The sequence below is a fragment of the Pimephales promelas genome, chromosome 3 (genome assembly GCF_988280905.1).
Source record: "Pimephales promelas chromosome 3, fPimPro1.hap1.1, whole genome shotgun sequence".
In the NCBI taxonomy this organism is placed as follows: Eukaryota; Metazoa; Chordata; class Actinopteri; order Cypriniformes; family Leuciscidae; genus Pimephales; species Pimephales promelas.
Window position 1 is genome coordinate 22,564,063 of NC_142771.1, and position 19,787 is coordinate 22,583,849.

Below are 19,787 nucleotides of genomic sequence, written 5' to 3' on the forward strand. Positions count from 1 at the left end.
GAGTAAAGCAAAAAATATCACAAAATATTGACTAAATTTAAAGGACGAAAGTTGAAAGCCAAGAACCACCACCACAACAACAACAAAATGTGTCTACTACATTTATGCATTGCTGTATCACATGTAGGCCTATCTTGGCCATGCAGCTGGACGTGGGACACTGAGAGCAGATTTTTACCAGCATGTTGTAATATACTGCTATTACCTGTGTTTATTTATTTATTTTCCCCCAGAAAATTTTTAGATGTTAAATAAAAGAACATGCATGTCTGGAAAATCACTTATATGGCAGATTTGGACAGGATTAAGAGGAGCCATAGTAATGACTAACTTAGCTTATCTATACTTAACTTATTAAACCAATCCCATTCAAAATAAGGCATACTCCCTCCTTCCATGTTTTATGCAGTTGACATATTAATATTTAAGTATGTGGTCACCAGTGGCTTTTATTCTTATACAGCAGAGTTGACAGATGCTGCAAAACTCTAGCATTGGAAAGTAGCATTCTCTCAGCTGTGGCACAGTAATGTTTACATACTTTCCTTCGGTTTGATGTCTTGACCTCTCTGTCTGTATAAAGCTGGAATAATTCTGCTGCCTTGTTGTTGGGTCAAATGTTATATCTCAACAAGCAATCCTTGTATCTTGTTTTATTGAGGCCACTCTCAAATGAGCTGTTCTCACATTAATCTCATGGAGAACAGCGTACAGTTGTCTCTCATGGGTATGACATCCTTAGTAGAACATGTCAAATGAAAATCTAATTAATCTCAAGGGAAATTTAAAGGTAAAGTGTATTTTTTATGTTAAAAAACTTCCAGTTTAATGTCTACCGATCTTTAGCAGATGATCTGCCTAGCATCACAGTTTCAAATGTGTCTTGTTAAGGGGAGGTGTTTTATTACTTTTCTGAGCTGCATGGATCGAACTTATCATGTCTTTCTGGTTGGCCATAAAAGAGGTGAAATCCCATAGACTTACATATAAAGTCCCCATGAATTCAAAATTGACCATACTTTGTTTGCCTAAATTGATCGATTTGTGGTGAACAATTCATCCATGCAAGTCAGTCCACACAAAAACATTTTTTGGCTTTATAATCTTTAATCAAAATCTGAAAAATCCCCTCCCCTCTGCATTGGAGGTGCTTCCCTGGTGACGTAGGTTTGACGGTTTGGGTGTTTAACATCCGTAACTATGCCCCTCCAACTGACAGTTGACAGGCTACCTGTGTGTTTGCGAATATTTACAGCGTGTGAAAGGAGAGATGGCGAGGAGGTTCATTTTTGGTTGTGGCACTCGCGGGTCAGTTAGTTACACGCAGGATACACGTAGTCAGTACTTGTGACGTCATGTGCCAAGTATGAATTGCATAGTGCTTAAATTGGCATTATGACTGAACTCTCATTATAGTATCATTGGGACGATAGCCTGTTAATCAGGCTATTTCATCCTATATGAAATATAGACCAACAGATCACGGAGCCGCTGATGGGCCGTCACGCCAGAGCTGCGTCTTCCGCATGACCAGCTCATTAGCGGCAGCTATTCAGCTCCTCACATCCACCGCCGGTATTCACCTAAAGATTGACAGACCCCCACCTTCCGCTCTGCAAATTACCATCACAAAATGCCCTGGACTCTACCTATTAATAATGCAATTAGCTCCCTTTCTCCTGCCCGCCAGCTACTATTGTGTGGCCTTTGAGGCCTTCGGCACATTTGTTTCTTCTCCCATGGCACCTGCACTTCGTCATGATTGACTCGAGATGCTCTGAACATACCGGCATGAATGTTGAAATAGCTTGTATTTTTGGTGTTGCTCAAATTCAGATGAATGGTCTATAAATTTGGAGCCTGAATTGAGTTTTGATTGAGATTCAATTCAATCAAGTGCAGGGGCGCGGGGTCTAATTTTCAGTGATGAAGAGGCATGTTAGAGGTGTTATTTATACCCCACTTGTAGTGGCATTCATTAAACATAATGATGAGCAAATGAACCAAGACACGTCAAGATGAGAACCGTTTTCCTGAAGTCTTGCCTTTTCCTTACATTTGTTCTTTCTCGTGTGCTAAAATTAATTATCTCTGTTGTCCAGTTTTTCTATCTTTTGTCTTCTTTATCTAAGTATTTTTAATATCCTGGAAAAGACAGAGGTTGTGTTGACTGAACATTTACTGAATTGGTTAAAAAAAATGTTTTTGGCCAAACTTATTTTTTTTTCAAAATCAAAATGTTGCTGCTTTTTAAATTTATTTATTGGTCTAAAAAAACAAAAAAAACAAAACAAACATATTTAGCATTTAGCATATCCCCTATTTTTACAATTTCATAACCTTTGATAACCAGGTTATTGACATTTGACCAGAATTTTTAGCATCAGTGCATTATTAGTATGAATTGTTATTTTAAATTATTGAATATAGTACCATTGGGAACATCAAGACTAAACATACAAATGGAAATGTAATAGCTTATGGGTCTATATAATATTTTGGAAAATAAAAACAACGATGGATAAAAAAAAAAAAAATAGAACATGATGGAAACCTTTCTCAGTCCGTCAAAGGGACGGATAATGATCTGACACTCCGAGTGACAGCAGGAGAAAGTGAGAGACAGTCTTCAGTCCCAAGCTTGTTATGCTTTACTGCACTCAGGTCATCTGATCTGGCTTTGGACACTATATAAAATGGATCATGTCTCTGCATTAGATCCGTGTGAAATATGAATGAAGGTCTTGAGCTCCAGGGCTCTCAGAATCACTTAACTGCCATGTACTTCACCATCTTGCATAAAAAACTATCCACGGTTTCCTTTCGCTTTTACATAATTTTTTCCCCCACTCAAAGTTCAGGCTCTGCTGTTGTCCAGCTGTTATTTCATTACACTAGGCAGCGAGAGAAAGAAAAGTGAGATATACAGTAATTACCTCACATTCTTTAAGCAGTTTTGGAAAATAAATTGTGTACAGTGTTTGCTTTAATTCTAAAACGGTCTGGTATGCCAACTACTGGCTCAACCAGTGACGCGAGTAAAGCCGGGTGCACAGTGTACACTGTGCGATTTTGGCTGCGATTTGGCCATCTGTAACAAATTTAGCTAATCCTAAAAGATTCCATCTGATCCTAGGCTAAAATCTGAAGTCTTTGATCGTCAGTTTGACATGTTTACCGACAGCCGTTTAATGACCGTTGCAATCAAATTTTTCCCCAGATGAAATTCTGGCAGTGTCATAAGATTTGACTCACAGTCCTGTAGTGTGACTTCTTCTATGACGACGTGAAAGGAGAAGTCACATTACAGGACTGTGAGTTCATTTCAGTCCTGCTTGTAATGCATCTCACTGTTACCACAGGTGTCATTGATTGATGATGTAAAACTCAGGACAAGTTCTTGCATACGTCCGTTTTTAACGCGTCTTGACCGTTGTGCAGTTTGACATTAATGACAACTGAGATCTTACAGTGTGACATGGCTTACAGCGATGATCATCATGTTCGTACAGTCTGACAAGCAACTATCATAAAGGACTATTATAAATCATTGTGCACTTTGCTTTAGACTAACTAGTGCTGTCAAATATTTGAAAGAGAAATAATGTTTGAAAACCGTCATTTGGTGCCATACTTCCCCTCAAAAGTGTGAAGGACTTTCTGGAACGTATGACTTTAATTCCAGTAAAGAGTGAGCAGGAAACATGCTGGGGGAAGTTATTTTCCATTCGCATGGGTTCCCTTCATCGATGTTATCTCTTCTGCTCTCAGTGCCAGGAGCAAACATTGTGAAAGGAAAGGTCAAAAGTGAAGCGATGAGGGAAACATATAGGGAAATATTTGAAGACAGGGAGAAACGGAGAAGGAGGGAACTAGTGACAGATGGCCGGAGGGAGGCTGGTGTCGTTGTGGAGTCCAGCATGTCGTCATACAGAAGCCGTTTACTTTTGTCACTTTTACTCTCTCTCTCTGGTTGTTTCTACTCTCTATCCAGCTGTCACTTGTGCTCAATCACTTTTCTGTCATCATCAGTCACACTCATATACATTATCTTGGAGTCTTTCTGACTATCCTCTGCAAAACTTTTTTTTTTTTTTTTTTTTTTTTTTGGTTGGGTGTCCTGTAGCATTTGAAGTGTTGTGAGATAGATACATGTAGACGTCCAAAACAAATTATAGATGTCCAAAATCAGTTCGAATCCGAAGCCCGCAGTATACTTTGTTTATGCCGTATCTCGTTCACAGCTTACTACGCTTTTAATAACACATCCTGTAGTATAGCAACAGTAAACTGCATTTTACAACACTAACTTATTGGAATGTTACACTTGGCTTAGGGAGGAACAAAAACGTGCTGCTGTGAAGGAAAGGAAGGTGCGCTGGGCGGAATGTGGCAGCAGGACAATAACCATTTTACCTCAATTATCTTCTTTTCACAATTGTTGGAAGCCAAAATCGAAATTGAAAAATCAATAGCCCTAGTTAGGGGCTACAATATTGTCATATGGGTAGTATTAATATTATATCTATATTTTATTTTCAAAATGTGATGGTTAATATCATAGTTCACACATACCGATATATTGTGACACCCCTAACATAAATCATGTCTTTTAAAGTTTTTGAAAACTTTTTTTTGGCCTGTTCATACAGAAAAGTTAAGTAAGCAGCAGTTTAAAGTCACTGGAGAGGTTAAGCATAGGGGCCGCGCACGTAAAAACACACTCTCCCAACATGAAACGGGCCAAGATCAAACCTTGCTAAGCGTTCTGATACACGCAGATAAAACACCGCCATAATCAATAGATCAAAGCCTTCGGGGACACTGGAGGTTCAATTAGCACCCAGCTGGTGAGAGTGTGTGTGTGTGTGTGTCTGTTAACATCTGATGAAAGCAGAAAGAAAGCATCCCGAATGCCTCTTTTTCTAGAATGCATCACATCCTGGTATTTATGACATCATAACCTTATTATCATCCTCATTGTCATGTTATTGCTATGGAAATGGGGTTCATACGAGCTCAGTCTGTCTCTCCATCAATCTGCGGTGTGATCTTCAGTTCTTCTGACACATGAGCGACATGCACGTGTAATTCAAAGCGCTTGTGCATTCTTTGCATCTCCCATTTTGATTTCCCTCGCAGGAGAGACACTCTGTTTAGCTCAGTATCTAAGGAGGCACCTCATCTGATCCTGTTGCTGTGGCAACAGGGCCCGGCTTGTCTCAGGCTACTGTCAGGGTCCAGTGCAGCTTAACATCTGGGAAACAGACTACTCCCTTCCTCTCCTTCACTCTATTCTCGCCCACTCTTACACCCTTAAGACTTGTGTGCAGATGTGTAAAGACGTCACTAATGTGACATTCATGATTGTTGTGCTCCATCTAGATGATTTTTAACGCAAGAACGCATGTTACGTGTCTCCCATGCGGCTTTATTCCTCTTTCAACTGTGTTGAGGGCATTTGTAATTTTCCACTAAAAATGTAAATTGTGTATTAAGATTTGTTGTCATAAAACTTATCTTGAATTAAACATTTTTATTCCCCCATTTGGATGATGTTTTTGTTGATTTATATCTTAAAAAAGTAAAAAAGAAAAAAAAAAGAAAAGAAAAAAAGAACATAAACATAAGCAATGTGTCAGTGGGCAACTCATGCCCAGCTCTAATTTAAAACGGCCTTTGAGACCAAACATGCTGGGAAGCTAACCAGGTTTTGAGATGTAGTGTGTTTTTACATGCCCTGTCCCATCTGTATTTTTAAAGATTATTGTTTTTTGATGGATCATGCAGGAAGCATCACATTCAGTATTCACATCTAAGTATGACACTGGATACAAGGTGCTCCGTTTCACTGCAGTCAGTTCTTTTTGCAAGAATCACTGCACAATGTCCTCTCTTCTTCACCTCTGAAAAAACTGCATGGAATTTCAAGCCTTAAATGAAAACAACTTAAACATACTTTGCTCTTTGTTTGCCTGAGAATAAGCTGTTTATTATTGCTCTAGGCTTCTCATAAAATTACAATGATATTTCTATTATTCAAAAATGTAGATGGATGAAAACAATTGCAGCAGAACCAGCTAAACTCATCTGGGCTTGAGTGTAATGCTGTAATGGTGGTGATGGCACAGTGGATAAGACGCATGCCTTTGGAGTGTGAGATACCCATGTTCGAATCCACTGTGAGACACCAATGTGTCCCAGAGCAAGACACTTAACTCCTAGTTGCTCCAGAGGCGTGCGACCTCTGACATATCAACGCATTCTCATCCTTTAACGTCATATAGAACGCTATATGACAAAACGGCGCTATACTACGCACATGGCACCCGTTATCGTTAATATAACACGCGCTGTGAGGGCTAAGTTTAGGTGTGGGGTAGGGTGTGCGTGTCATATTCACACTAAAGGATTTATAACGTCTTGGGTTCGCGTGTTATATTAACGATAAAGGGTGCCATGTGCGTAGTATAGCGCCGTTTTTTCATATAGCGTTCTATATGACGTTAAAGGATGAGAACGGGCTGGACATATATAGCAATTGTAAGTCGCTTTGGATAAAAGCATCAGCTAAATGAATAAATATAAATGTAAATGTAATGTAACCCTGAGACGCTTCCAGTGGACTTTGACGCCGAGCTAGGGACACATCAAAAAAGTGGCGCTGACCTTCCGCGCTGTAGACGGATCCAGTGGATTGCATGCACTTGCATGCAACACACGTGCATGCAACGCTTCTGCAACGGAGCGTTGGTGACTTCTTCAGTCTCCACAGGGTGTTTTATTTTGAAAATGTACCGGATCCCCTCCATGCCGTTTTAATATGAGCTTTGTGTAAATGTAATTTGTTTCTTAACAGTAATGAGGGCTAGCCTGCTGTTTCTTATCATTGTACTCATATTTGCATGATTCGGTGGTTTCGAGGTATGTGAGATTTGTGTCGTCTTCAGCTGCTGATGTGTGTGTGAATATTGCAGTGAGAATTTCTCTCTTAACACGATGAAGCTGTTCAGGAGGTCAATGGTTTTAGTGAAATGTGTACTCTACAGTATGTGTGCATGTCTCACTTTGAGTAGTGACATCCAGCCAATGTCTGCCTACTTTACCTCGAGGCTCAACACCAGCTCTTGACCAGTATGTGTACTGCAATTAGCGGATAAAAAGATGAGGAAATGTAAGAAGAGATAAATGATGGAAAGACCTGAAGTGATTTAGCAGAATGTAATAATACAGACTGGATTGGACTGACTAGATTTGGAGACTTCTGTATACTGAGTGAACTGTGTGAATGTGAGTGAATGTAATACTTATTCAAGTACAACTCGAGTGAATGTGTATCTTTTTACCTTCAATAGAAGGCATCACACAGGACATGTTTTTGTATGTAAAAACAAAACCTTGTGTGAATGTACAGAATGTAACTAAACATGTCTCAACTTTGTGCTCTTTGTTTACTGGGGTATTTCTGATTTCTATTGTCAGAGAATGAATTTGCATTTTTATTTAACCTGTCTGCTGCTTTTTTGCATTGGTCTGAATATGCAAATTGCTGATGAAATCTGTGCTGACCATTTGTGTTGGTGTGAACAGGCCTTAAAAATGAGTTCACCCAAAAATGAAAAATCTTTCCTCGATTACTAGTTCTTATGTCATTCCAAACCCATAAGGGGTTTTGTTCCTCTTCAGAACATGGATTAAGATGTTTTTAATGAAATCTGAGGGATTTATGTCCTTACAGTGAAAGTCTATTAATCCAAAACTCAGAAGGTTGAAAATGTTCATAAAAAGATTGTAAAAGAAATCCATATGAGTCAATCAGTTTAAAGGGATAGTTCTCCCAAAAATGAAAAGTAGCCATATGTATCCTCAGTCAATAAAGAGTCTACTGCTTGGATATCAGTTTCTACTGTTCTGCTGATCATGGTTAATAATAGTTAGATTGGTTTGGAGTGATAATCTTGGTTTAGAGGACTGGAGTGAGTTTTTTTAAATTTTACTGGAAGATGAGTCTGCTCCCACAGACAGCTATGAGTCACCACGGCCTTCATCGACAGAGTTTCACGCGGACACTCACACTTCACACCACACGATCCTCTAACGAGAGTGCAGCACGCAATCACTCGCACACACACCCAGTGTACCAGAAGAGCAGGCACAGTTCAAACTGGATGTACAAACCCACACAATCAAGGACAATGATGCAGGCAGAGTTCAGAGGTGCTCAGTGGATTGTACACAAGGGAGTACCATACTGTTTCACTTTACAGAGCTGTGGAGTATTCAAGGGACACACATACTCGCTTTTATGGTGAGATAACGGTGAAAGGTTTTAGTTAACTGCTGTTATTAATCCTCCTCTTAACATCTCTTAACACCAATAACCAGAGCAAGTGTCGCATACTCTCACTTCAAAACACACACAGCCCGCAAGCTCTTTACATACGCTCACTTAATGCTAATGTGCAGAGGGTGGTGGGAGTGCTTCTGGAATTTGTTCCCTTTTCCACTGAGAGTTGCGTGGTTAAAGCGGAATGGCAAAACGAGCACAGAGGCAGTCAGCTGAGGAATGGCTACAGTTGTTTGCACAGCTCTTGTATGCACAGGTCTGCATAGCTTGAGCATTCATTGGATAATGTCCAATCCCGCCTCAGAAGTCTCCATCAGAGAGAGAATGACTGAATGATGATGGCAGTTTTTGGGACAATCTGTAAACCCTGTCCTTAATAATTTTATATTCTCCCAAGCGCATTTGTTTTGCTGATTCAAAGTGATTCAATGAATCAGTAATCCATTTTTGAGAAATTTGATGCTTTTCCCCTCAAGACTTCTGAGGATATTCTTATAAAGCTCTTTGAGCTCCCCTACTGAAAAATGGAGACTTGATCCAGCCTAGAAAAACTTGCTGTTTTTTTGAGAGGTTATGGACCCTTTAAAGATTTTCAAATGCACTTGGGTACTAACGTAACCTCGGTTCTCTCTAGAAGAGGGAACGAGTACTGTGTAATATCTTACGCTAGGGGAAAACCTCTTTTCCATGAGATATAAAAGCCAAAAATAAAAAAAATAAAAGCCTCTCGAAAGCCAAAATTAAAAGCCTATCGAGAGAGGCCCTTGGTGACGTCAGATCCAATGGGGGCGCTTCGCGCTCACTATGTCACCTACCACCAAAGCGGGCGTGGCCTGGGCCTATAAATGTAGCTCGATGGGCTGATATAATCTGTTTTTTTTTCATCAGCAAAGCGAACCAGAGCATGTTGCAGGCACGGCAAAGATATACAGTACTTGTTCCCTCTTCTAGAGAGAACCAAGGTTACGTTAATAACCGAGTGCATTCTCTTACGAGAGGTTCTCTCGTACTACGTAATGTCTTAAGCTAGGGGAACACAGTGTAAAACGCCATGCATGCTGAGATCCAACCAAAGTCCCAATGGCAGGTGCCTGGGGCTCATATAGTGCATAATCACCAGGAACTCACAAAGAGTCTGAGAGGAGAAGCTAGAAGTGATATTTCCAATAAATTAGCATCCTAAGGGAGCTAATCACATTAAGAGTGTTCCACACAGTCAGGGTAAAAATGTTCGGCCTGAACTGTCTTACAGTATGGGTCTTACTTTTGCCCATGGAGTAATTTTATGGATCAGCGAGCGGTGCTCAAGTGGTTGTAGTATTCGGAGTGCACTCTAAGATCTAAAGGACTATGTGTTAACTATGACTATGTGCTTTGAGTACAAAAGTTCAGTTCCTCTATGAACACAAAGTGATCTGTCTACACCTTTTGACAGTGTGCCTCACCCTATATCTACCAGTGTCTTGTCCATCTTAATGGCAAAGCCAACAATGTTACAGCACTATTGGATTCTTTCACTTCAGGGTGCCAATTACACCAAGCCTTATCTTCATCCTCCTCCTCCTATGCCGTCTCTATTATGTTGACTCAAACATAATCTGCGTCTGTCTTAATCAGCTAACACTTGTAACTGATGGAGCTGCTCTTAAAATGAGCTTGTTTCATCACTAATAGCACTTATCACTCACCTCTCTTGTCTCTCTCTCTTTCTGTCTGTCTGTGGCTCTGATGACGTGCATTGGCATAGATGCTGTGCTGTTTTCCTGATGGGTCTCAAGAGGCCTGATTGTAAGTGTCTTTGATTGGCTGTTGATACTCTGACCCTCCCCTTTCTCTGATAGGACCTTTCTCATACATCATGCATGATCTTATCATTGAGCCATTTTGCATATCTGTCAAAGGTGCAAGTTTTCTGCCTTAACAGCCAGTGAGTGGATTGAGAATATATACTGGTCTTAAACATTGCATGATCATATTATGCTATTTAAAGGTAAATACTTGATATATAATTCAAAAATAATTCAATTTCTCTAAACCCTCCTTCCCGAGAGCCTTCTCTACTCTGATTTGTCAGACAGCCCAGTCTGTTGTAATCAGAAGAAGCACATTTGAATTTTAGCTCTGGAAGCTTCCTCAAAATTTGTTTATGCAGTGATGCAAACAGTAACGAGAGTGTTGGTTTTACTGAATTATTTCGAGCTCGAGTCCACATCCTTTGGAAAACAGCGCCTTCCCAGCATGTCAACATGAACCAAACTCATCCAGGCCTTAACAACTACAGATCAAAGTAGACAGCCAATGAAGACCATAGGCTGGCATCATGCATAGTTGTTACATATATGGCATTATGGTAACAAGGCATGATGGATCCATGTTCTCATTCTGTTCACTCCAAATTCTGACTCAACCATCTGAATGTCTTAACAGAAATCGATACTCATCAGACCAGGCAACATTTTTCTAGTCTTCAACTGTCCGATTTTGGTGAGCTCTTGCAAATTGTAGTCTCTTTTTTCTATTTGTAGTGGAGATGAACCCGGTGGGGTCTTCTGCTGTTGTAGCCCATCCGCTTCAAGGTTGTGCCTGTTGTGGCTTCAAAAACGTTTTGCTTCATACTTCGTTTGTAACGAGTGGTTATTTCAGTCAAAGTTGCTCTTCCATCAGCTTGAATCAGTCGGCCCATTCTCCTCTGACCTCTAACATCAACGAGGCATTTTCACCCACAAGACTGTCGCATGCTGGATGTTTTTCCCTTTTCACACCATTCTTTGTAAACCCTAGAAATGGTTGTGCGTGAAAATCCCAGTAACTGAGCAGATTGTGAAATACTCAGACCGGCCCGTCTGGCACCAACAACCATATCACACTCAAAATTGCTTAAATCACCCTTCTTTCCCATTCTGACATTCAGTTTGGAGTTCAGGAGATTGTTTTGACCAGGACCACACCCTTAAATTCATTGAAGCAACTGCCATGTGATTGGTTGATTAGATTAATGAGAAATTGAACAGGTGTTAATAATACTTTAGGTGAGTTTGTGTGTGTGTGTATATATATATATATATATATATATATATATATATATATATATATATATATATACAACCCCTTGAAAAATAAACTGTGTTGGAACTGACACAAAAGCAAAATCAAGTGCAATTCCTCATCCTCACTGATCCCACTGTGTCTGTCTACCTTTTTGCCCAAATAACATTTTTGAGTGAAATGTTTTCCCTGTGTGCATGTGATTGTCTCATTTCATACTCCTTCAGCCTTCCTTCCATCTTTCCTTAAATAAACAGGCCATGTTTCTGTCAACCTATCAGCTTTGGCTTGCTCGCTCTCTCTTTCTTTCTCTCTCTGTGAGATTGATTCTGTGCTCCTGTCCCTTTAATGTCATTTAAGTGTTTCTGTGGGCGCTTTTTCCCTCTGCCAAAAGCCCGCCTCAGAACCTGATGAGGTATCAACAATAATATAAAAAAGAAAGGAGCAATTTCCTGCAGTAACCATAGCGAACGCTTTGCTGCATGATGCGGATGCTTGCTTTACCCCTATGGGGGTTGCAGTCTCCATTCTAATGATTAAAACAGGAACATGAGCCTGCAAGGCTTTTTACAATATTACACATGCAAGTTCAAAGTGTGGCCAACACTGTGGCAAATCCCTTAGTCTAATAGCACATGCATATTAAAATGTAAAAAAAAAAATCTAATTCAAAGTTTGGGTAAGGTGAAGAGCCCAAAAAAGGAAAAAAAAAAAAAAACGCTCATAAATCACTTTTTACTGAGTGCCAAAAGCCTGTTCCCCGTGCAGTGCATTTTTGGTACTGTAGGTGCTAATTAACTGAGGAATGTATAGCGCTGTTAGATCCAGCACAAAGTGAAATCAGCAGCCCTTTTGCCCTGTGGCTAACACAGTTCAAACACTAGAAAATGTTTCATGAAAACAGGAAATAAAAGGCAAGGGTTGGAGATTAGAGGCAAGATGGAGGGAGAAGGAGAGAAACATGATGGAGTGAATGAGGAAGTTAAACGAGGAGGGGCAGACGGTATGTGCAAACAGAAAAAAAATAGCTTGCTAAAAGGTTGACCAAGCCGGAGGAAAAGAGGGAGTAGAGTAAATTGAAAAAGAAATGGTCCATAAAGGTGAAGAGATGAGGCTTGTAAAGATTTAGCAGAGAGGCCTGAAGATTTCACTCCAGCTAACAGGCCTGAGGTAGGAGGGGGTTTCAATTTGTTTTGTGTTTCTTTGTGCTGTGCTTTCACTGTGTAGGTTGTGTGGCCCAATTCATGCATTAGAATGTTTATTAATTTGTTGATGCTTGTACAGCTTATGAAAACCCCAAATTTAAAATTAGAATATTGTGAAAAAGGTTTTCATATAGCTCTAAGCCATAATCATCAAAATTCTAGCAAATAAAGGCTTGAAATATCTCACTATACATGTAATGAGTCTATATTAGTTTCACATTTTAAGTTGAATTATTGAAATACATTTTTTTTAAGTTTCATATGTATACATCTAAAATCCACATGATGTTGTTTCATGATGACTGGTGAATATTTACAACAAGATTTGCTTTTTAGATTTATCAGTATTAGTGGTGTCTGCTAAGGCTGCAAACACTGCTAATAATGGAACGTATATCTGTAAAACTTATCTTTTTCGTGAATTTGAATAGGAAGGAAACAATAAGCATTTAGATTATCAGCCCTAATGTCTAAACCATCCGAGGCAGACTGGCCATATGAGGTTATGAAACAAAGGTTTTTGCTCCTGTATAAGCTAAAAGTTTGTGTGAAATCATCTTATGGATGATCCATGATCCGCGTTCTTGTGGACAAAAAAAAAAAAAACACAATCCTAAACGTAGCAGCAACGTCTGCTGATTGGTCCAACTCACTGTTACCATAGAAATGTTTACATTACTGGCAAACTGTTAGAGCTATAACATATTATCAAACAATCTGCTGACTTTCTATCAGAGTTAGTGCTGGTTTTAGATAAAGTCCGAATTGTTGGTGATTTTAATATGTAGATAATAATTTGTTACATTTATATAATTTGTTACATTTATATAGCGCTTTTCTGGACACTCAAAGCGCTTCACATAGAGGAGGGGGGGGGGGATCTCCTCTACCACCACCAGTGTGCAGCATCCACCTGGATGATGCGACGGCAGCCATATTGCGCCAGAACGCTCACCACACACCAGCTTACTGGTGGAGAGGAGACAGTGATGAAGCCAATTGGTATAAATGGGGATGATTAGGAGGTCATGATGGACAGAGGCCACTGGGCAAATTTGGCCAGGATGCCGGGGTTACACCCCTACTCTTTCGAAAGACATCCTGGGATTTTTTATGACCACAGAGAGTCAGGACCTCGGTTTAACGTCTCATCCGAAGGACGGTGCTCTTTTGGCAGCATAGTGTCCCCGTCACTTTACTGGGGCGTTAGGACTTCTGCCTCTAAAGATTGCTTTATCAATATAGTCTTCCTGATCAGTTTCATCATCTTAGCATCCTGGCTTAGAAGAACTCGATATTGCGACAGAAACTCTCTTTTCTAGCACTTTAGACACAGTTGCTCCATTGTGCTTAAAGAAGATTAAAGAAAATAACATTAGTCCAATGTCGTGGACCAAATCTCTCCACAAATCCTTCCGCAACTTGCCTGAAGTCACATATGACGGTGTGGTTTGGATGGTAAATAAAAACTCTCAAGTGGAAACGTCAAACCTGAGCAAAGGGTATATGTTGTTATAGCTATAGTCACTTGGTCCAGTGGTATCTATTGGACTCCACAATTGTAAAAAGCTAACCGTAAGAGACGTATCCCTCCTGAAAGAAGTACTTCCAGGCTTATTTATTTATTTTTTTTTTATTTTTTTTTGTGACATAGGCGTATATGATGATTTGTTCCTCAAAAACATTTTTGAAAACAGTTCTGCTACTTAATACTGTTATGCAAACCATGATGCATTTTCTTTAATGAATAAAAAGTTCAAAAGAACAGCATTTTTTTGAAAATGAAATCATTATAACTGTGTTTTATTTGTCTCTTTTGATCAATTTAATGTGTTTTTGTTGAGTTAACATTCATTAAAAAATATGTATATATTAGCAACTCCAACATTTTTGACAGTACTGTACTGTACATAGCATATTGGTAGCTATTTTCCCACAGGTAAGCACCTTCTTCAGAAAATGAAAAAAGGTTATTTTTGTTTATTATTGCATTTATGTGTCTGCTGAAAAACATTAGCCTTAACATATTCTTCCTCACATGGTTCGAGCGCATCAGTATCATGGTGATCCTGCTGAACTGCGTCACTCTGGGAATGTACCAGCCCTGCGAGAACATCGACTGCACCTCAGAGCGCTGTCAGGTTCTACAGGTCAGTATGAACACATACAGTCCTGTACACAAACTAGTTCTTTTTCAAAACCTTGTGGGCAACCTACTAAGGCAGCATTGTAAATGCCATGGAACAAAATAGTCAGTCATTCTTTTTTCTTTTCTTTTGGTTGCCTTTTGTTGGGGAGGGGGGCTTTCATTGCACAGCTTAAACATGTACACACTCCATTAAATAATTAGCTCACCTACAAACTGTTATTGTTTACTCAATCATATAATTCCACCTGTATAATTTAAAAAGAAAAAAAGAAAATATTTTGAAAAATGTAATATGGCCGCTATTTTCAGTTGTACAATGAATGAAGACTGGGGCTTTCAAGCATTACTAAAAGTATTTTAAAAGGGATGGGATGATGCACAATAGGATGATGCACTGAATTTATAATCATCTGAAGGCATTTATGAGAGAAGCAACATCAGATTCATTAACTATTTAGGGCTGCACGATTCTTGCTAAAATGTGAATCACGTGGAATATGAGTTGAGATCACGATAATCTCACACACTATTCTCATTTTTTCAACCAAAACATTTATTGCACTCAAGTAAACACCTGTGTCTACACTGGTTTTTCAGTTATAATAAAGTGCTGGACTTAAAAGTAACAAAAATAGTCTCCTCTTCCTAACTTATACTGTATTTTGTGGTGACGTTTAAGGTGGTTGCAGAGATTGGTGGTGTTACCTTGCGGTGCTGCGACAATGCTAAAGCACTGCTTATTATGAGTCCTTGTGCATCGTCAGCAGGTTTAAACTGAGTGCGTTGGATCTGCTCGTGCGTGAGGTTAAAGGGTTCACCCAAAAATGAAAATTAAAGGAGAACTCCGGCGAACAATGAACCTTTGGTCTGATAAAACATCGGTACATAGTCAACCGTTCTCTGAGATTTGTTTTCATGATAATCGAATGTAAAGAGTTTTATCTCTAAAAACTGTTTAGCGTATAATGCTAGTAATGGGGGCATTGAGTAAGTAAAAAGAAATCGCTAGTTTATACCACTAACAAGGCTCAAAATAGCCCCACACTCACACAGTAACATAATGAGGCTCCATACATACAAAACGAAGCATTGAGAACTTTGTAAGTGTACAGACCGTTTAATAAGAAGATACTTTATGAAGACAGTTCACTTCGTGTATACAGACAGGAGCCATCTTAAAAAATAGTCTCGATAAGTCAAACCACGAACGTCGTGCTGAGTGATCTGATCTCTATGAAGTTCAACGAACTTCTGAACTGTATGAACGGCGTTCGGGGATCGACTTATCGAGACTATTTTTTAAGATGGCTTCTGCCTGTATACGCGAAGTGAACTGCAAAAGACACTTGCGTCGCTCTTGTTGTTGAGTATCTGATAGGGACCTAAGTCTTCTTTCTTGTTACTTGTCACGTGACGTGAGTGACATTGGACGCCTTAAATGAGGAAGAGAGAGGTGATCAGGAGTCATTCGCTAATCTTTGGCCCGATTGGAGAATTAATAGTGTTTTGTTGTACACTGTGTGAGTGTGACCAAGAAGTTTGACTGATATAGCATCTTGGATTGTTGTAAAGTAAATAAGTGAACACATGAAAGCAGCGTAATCTGAATACAGGGAAAGTCATGCAAGTGAATCGTAAGATCGCATTTATGTATGGATGGAGATCATAATTTTTTGTTTAATTAATCATGCAGCCCTAACTAATCCATTTGAGTCAGTTGTTTTCAATTCATTTGTATGACCCATTTTGTGTATAACTCAGGGACTCGATGATTAGATTAGAATCACTCACATTGGTTTTGAGCAATATGAAAGTGAGTAAATAACTTTTATATTCAGATATCAGACAATATTTTCTTACCAATGTATGCAAAATAAACACTCCCTTTATCTTATAGATAAAACAGGGCTCGCGACACATCAATATGAGATGCATTTATTTGCTCCTGTTCTTGAAGGGATCATAGGGGATGGTTGTAGGTTGTTGATTTTGACTTCTGTCTACACTACACCCTCTGTATGTGCAACACCCTCAGACATTTTGCATCAGTATTCATAAGCCTTGTGTTTACAATTATAAATGGCACAGAACAATTTGATTTGATGCAAAAGCTTACCGCATAGTTCACCCAAAAATTTTAATTCTGTCATTATGTCTGCTTATTCATGTCATTCCAAACCTGAATGAATGACTTTCTTCTGTAAAATATATTTTAATGTTTTGGCCATACAATGGAAGTCATTGGGATCCAAACAGATAAACAGCGAGACATTTTTCAAAAATGGTCATCTTTTCTGCTGAAAAACGTAAGTAATTTTCTTTTTTGGGTGAACTATCCCCTATAAGTTTTACAAGGATGAAACAAAGCGCTGTCATCTTATAGGCCTCCAGTCTGAAAGAAGAAAAGTTATTGAGATCTTCTCCTAATTACTAGGCTTTCCACCAGTTTGAATGAGTTTTATTGCACTTCTCAATAACTTCCTGCAGTGAATTGCCCAATTAAGAGATAATGCTGACTGTGCCGATGGCTTACCTTACATCTCTGGCTTACCTGTGAAAGTTGCATACGTTAAGGCAGGTCAGAGCCATCAGACAGCAGCTTTACCTTCTCACAGGTGCAGCTGAAATAGAGCGAGAGAGCCATGACTCAATGTTTTATCAGCCTGACAGTACTCCCTCAGTGAGCTCTTGCTGTTTAAAGCTGTACCTTTATTGTGTAAAAACAGTTTTGAAGAGAGATATGCAAATGAAGGTCTGCAATGCGATATTTCTCACATTAGCTTTTTGGATTGACTGCAAAACAATAAGACAGGGTTGAAATGAAAACTGTGTGGGCAGGAACGAGAGTCTGTCTCTCTCCTGCTTGCTGTGTGTGTACGGACTCGTATAGAGAGCCATATGTCATGTATGGCGTGTGGAAGAAGGTAGCTTTAGAGGAAGCATCCTCTTGGCGCCAGGATGTTTGCGTCCTCTGGTCCCACAGGGGATCTTAAACCAGTGCTGTTTTGTGCTCGGATGCACCGGTTGGTTTCAAACTCTCCGTTTCTCGTTCGGGCTGCCATCCAAATTGGCATCGCTGTACAATAGCCTCCTCCCTGTATCACACATACACACTGTAGTGTGAAACAAAACCTGTATCAGCTCTACTTGGCAACTGGACATGCAAAGTGACTAAGAGCACAACGAAACAGACGTTCTTGTTTTCTGCACACGTGTGCAAGAAAACTACACTTCGCACATCTTTATAATTGCCCCCGCAGAGTCGAATTTAAAAACTAAATGAGTGACCAATGTTAGAAGAAAAAAAAGCCATTGATGAGGGTGATTGTGGCCTGACTGGTCTGTTTAATCAGTCATTAGCCGCGTTTCCACTGCCGGGCTAGGGCTGGGCCAGAGCTAACAGCGAGCCGGGCCGAGCTAGTGGCCTCGGGCCTCAAGCACCGGGCTTGCGTTTCCACTGCCGGGCCAGTAGCCCCACAGCGCTGCCCCAGACCCCACCCCTAACACGCCTTTCAGGATCAAACGTCATAAAACCCAACCCATTTCAGCGGGTATTATGAATTAATTTATTTTTTAAATTAGGAAGATAGCATGTATATTAACTCACCCGCCGTAGTGGCTGCAATAGTGTCCCGAGACCAGTACAGGCGATTCTCCATTTCAAGCAGCGATTTTTTGCGCGATATAACAAGTAGGGCTGCGGGCACGTTTTCAAGTTATTCATTAATCGTTAACCGAGGCCCATCGGTTAATACTCGGTGCATAGTGTGCGCGCCGCAACCTCGAGATACAGAGTAAATTTTTAACACCTTTAATAACTGATTGGACCCCATTTGAAACGAAATTAATTTATAGAAATAAAACGCAGCAAGTACGGAGCAGTTAAAGCCCATAATTCCATCACCCTTCAAACTGAAATTGCCAATTGAAAATAAGCAAAACGTCAATTTCACAAAAACTCCGTGTCTGCAAATAATAATAATAATAATAATAATAATAACCATCATCATCATTATTGTAACATTTTATTAGGCTGCATATGTAGAAGACGTCTTTATCCAAAAAAGGAACAGAGCACAAATAAACACAATATTTTTGACGCATATCCAGTGTGTGTGGAGCACGCACTGATGGCTGCGAGACGCCCATGTGAACAGTTTCATTGCATTTCTTTCAGTGGAAACAACTTAAAATAGTCTTTAATTTCTGGTCATACAGAAAATAATAATACATTATTCGCAAATACATTTATTTATAACAAGAAAACGTTGTGCTTTAACAATTAATCAAGGCGCGCTTCATGATCTCCGTGAACTGAAGCGCGAGACCTGAAACAGCCACCGCATTCGAATTTGTTCGTTTTAAATTGGACATTTAAAGCTTTAGTCTTGTAGATTAAAGCTTTAAATGTCCAATTTAAAACGAACAAATTCGAATCGAAAGCCAATATCTTCTATGTTTATGTAGCTTAATTTCTCTCTAAATGTGCATCCGGAGATGGAGATATGTTTTTAGCCGAAAATCATTTAGAAAACAATAGTTTATTAATAAACAATTAATGCCTCGTTATTTTATATTATTTTATTATCAGACACATTTATTATAGCCTATAAATCACCCATAAATCCCCTTTCTGTAGGCTGTGGTTACGGCTCTTCTCATTCAGCACTGCGGGGAAAATATCATTTCCAGGTTCTAATTTGGCCTCAGAAAACCAGTAAAATATATATTTTTTTCATATTAATTTGTCAAATATTTTAAATGTTTAAGGGGCAAAAAAATCAAACAAATATCTGAAAATTCGTCGATATGTATAGCTATATATAGCCTATATATTGTTGCGCAGCATTTGGCATAGGCCTACAGTTCAAATTAAAATGTTATGCAATTTTAAACGGTTAATCGGTTAAACATGGACACCCCTGTGTGCATCTTGCTTCAGATCATAACGTTCCTTAACACCGATAAACTCCGCCTTTTACCTTGAACACGCCTCTAGCCCGAGCTGGCCCCCTCTGGCCCAAGGTATTCGACGGGCCAG

The 19,787-nt window shown here is 39.5% G+C and overlaps 1 protein-coding gene across 4 annotated transcripts in view; it reads left to right on the plus strand.

Annotated features, from left to right (window-relative positions):
• The window catches only part of cacna1ia (calcium voltage-gated channel subunit alpha1 Ia), a 196,550-nt gene that overhangs the window by 70,206 nt on the left and 106,557 nt on the right, over nt 1-19,787 (plus strand). For all 4 annotated transcript variants that reach the window (XM_089128503.1, XM_089128502.1, XM_089128505.1 and 1 more), the window contains exon 3: nt 14,635-14,747. In XM_089128503.1, coding sequence (XP_088984629.1) covers nt 14,635-14,747 — 113 coding nt within the window. The remainder of the gene's footprint in view (nt 1-14,634; nt 14,748-19,787) is intronic.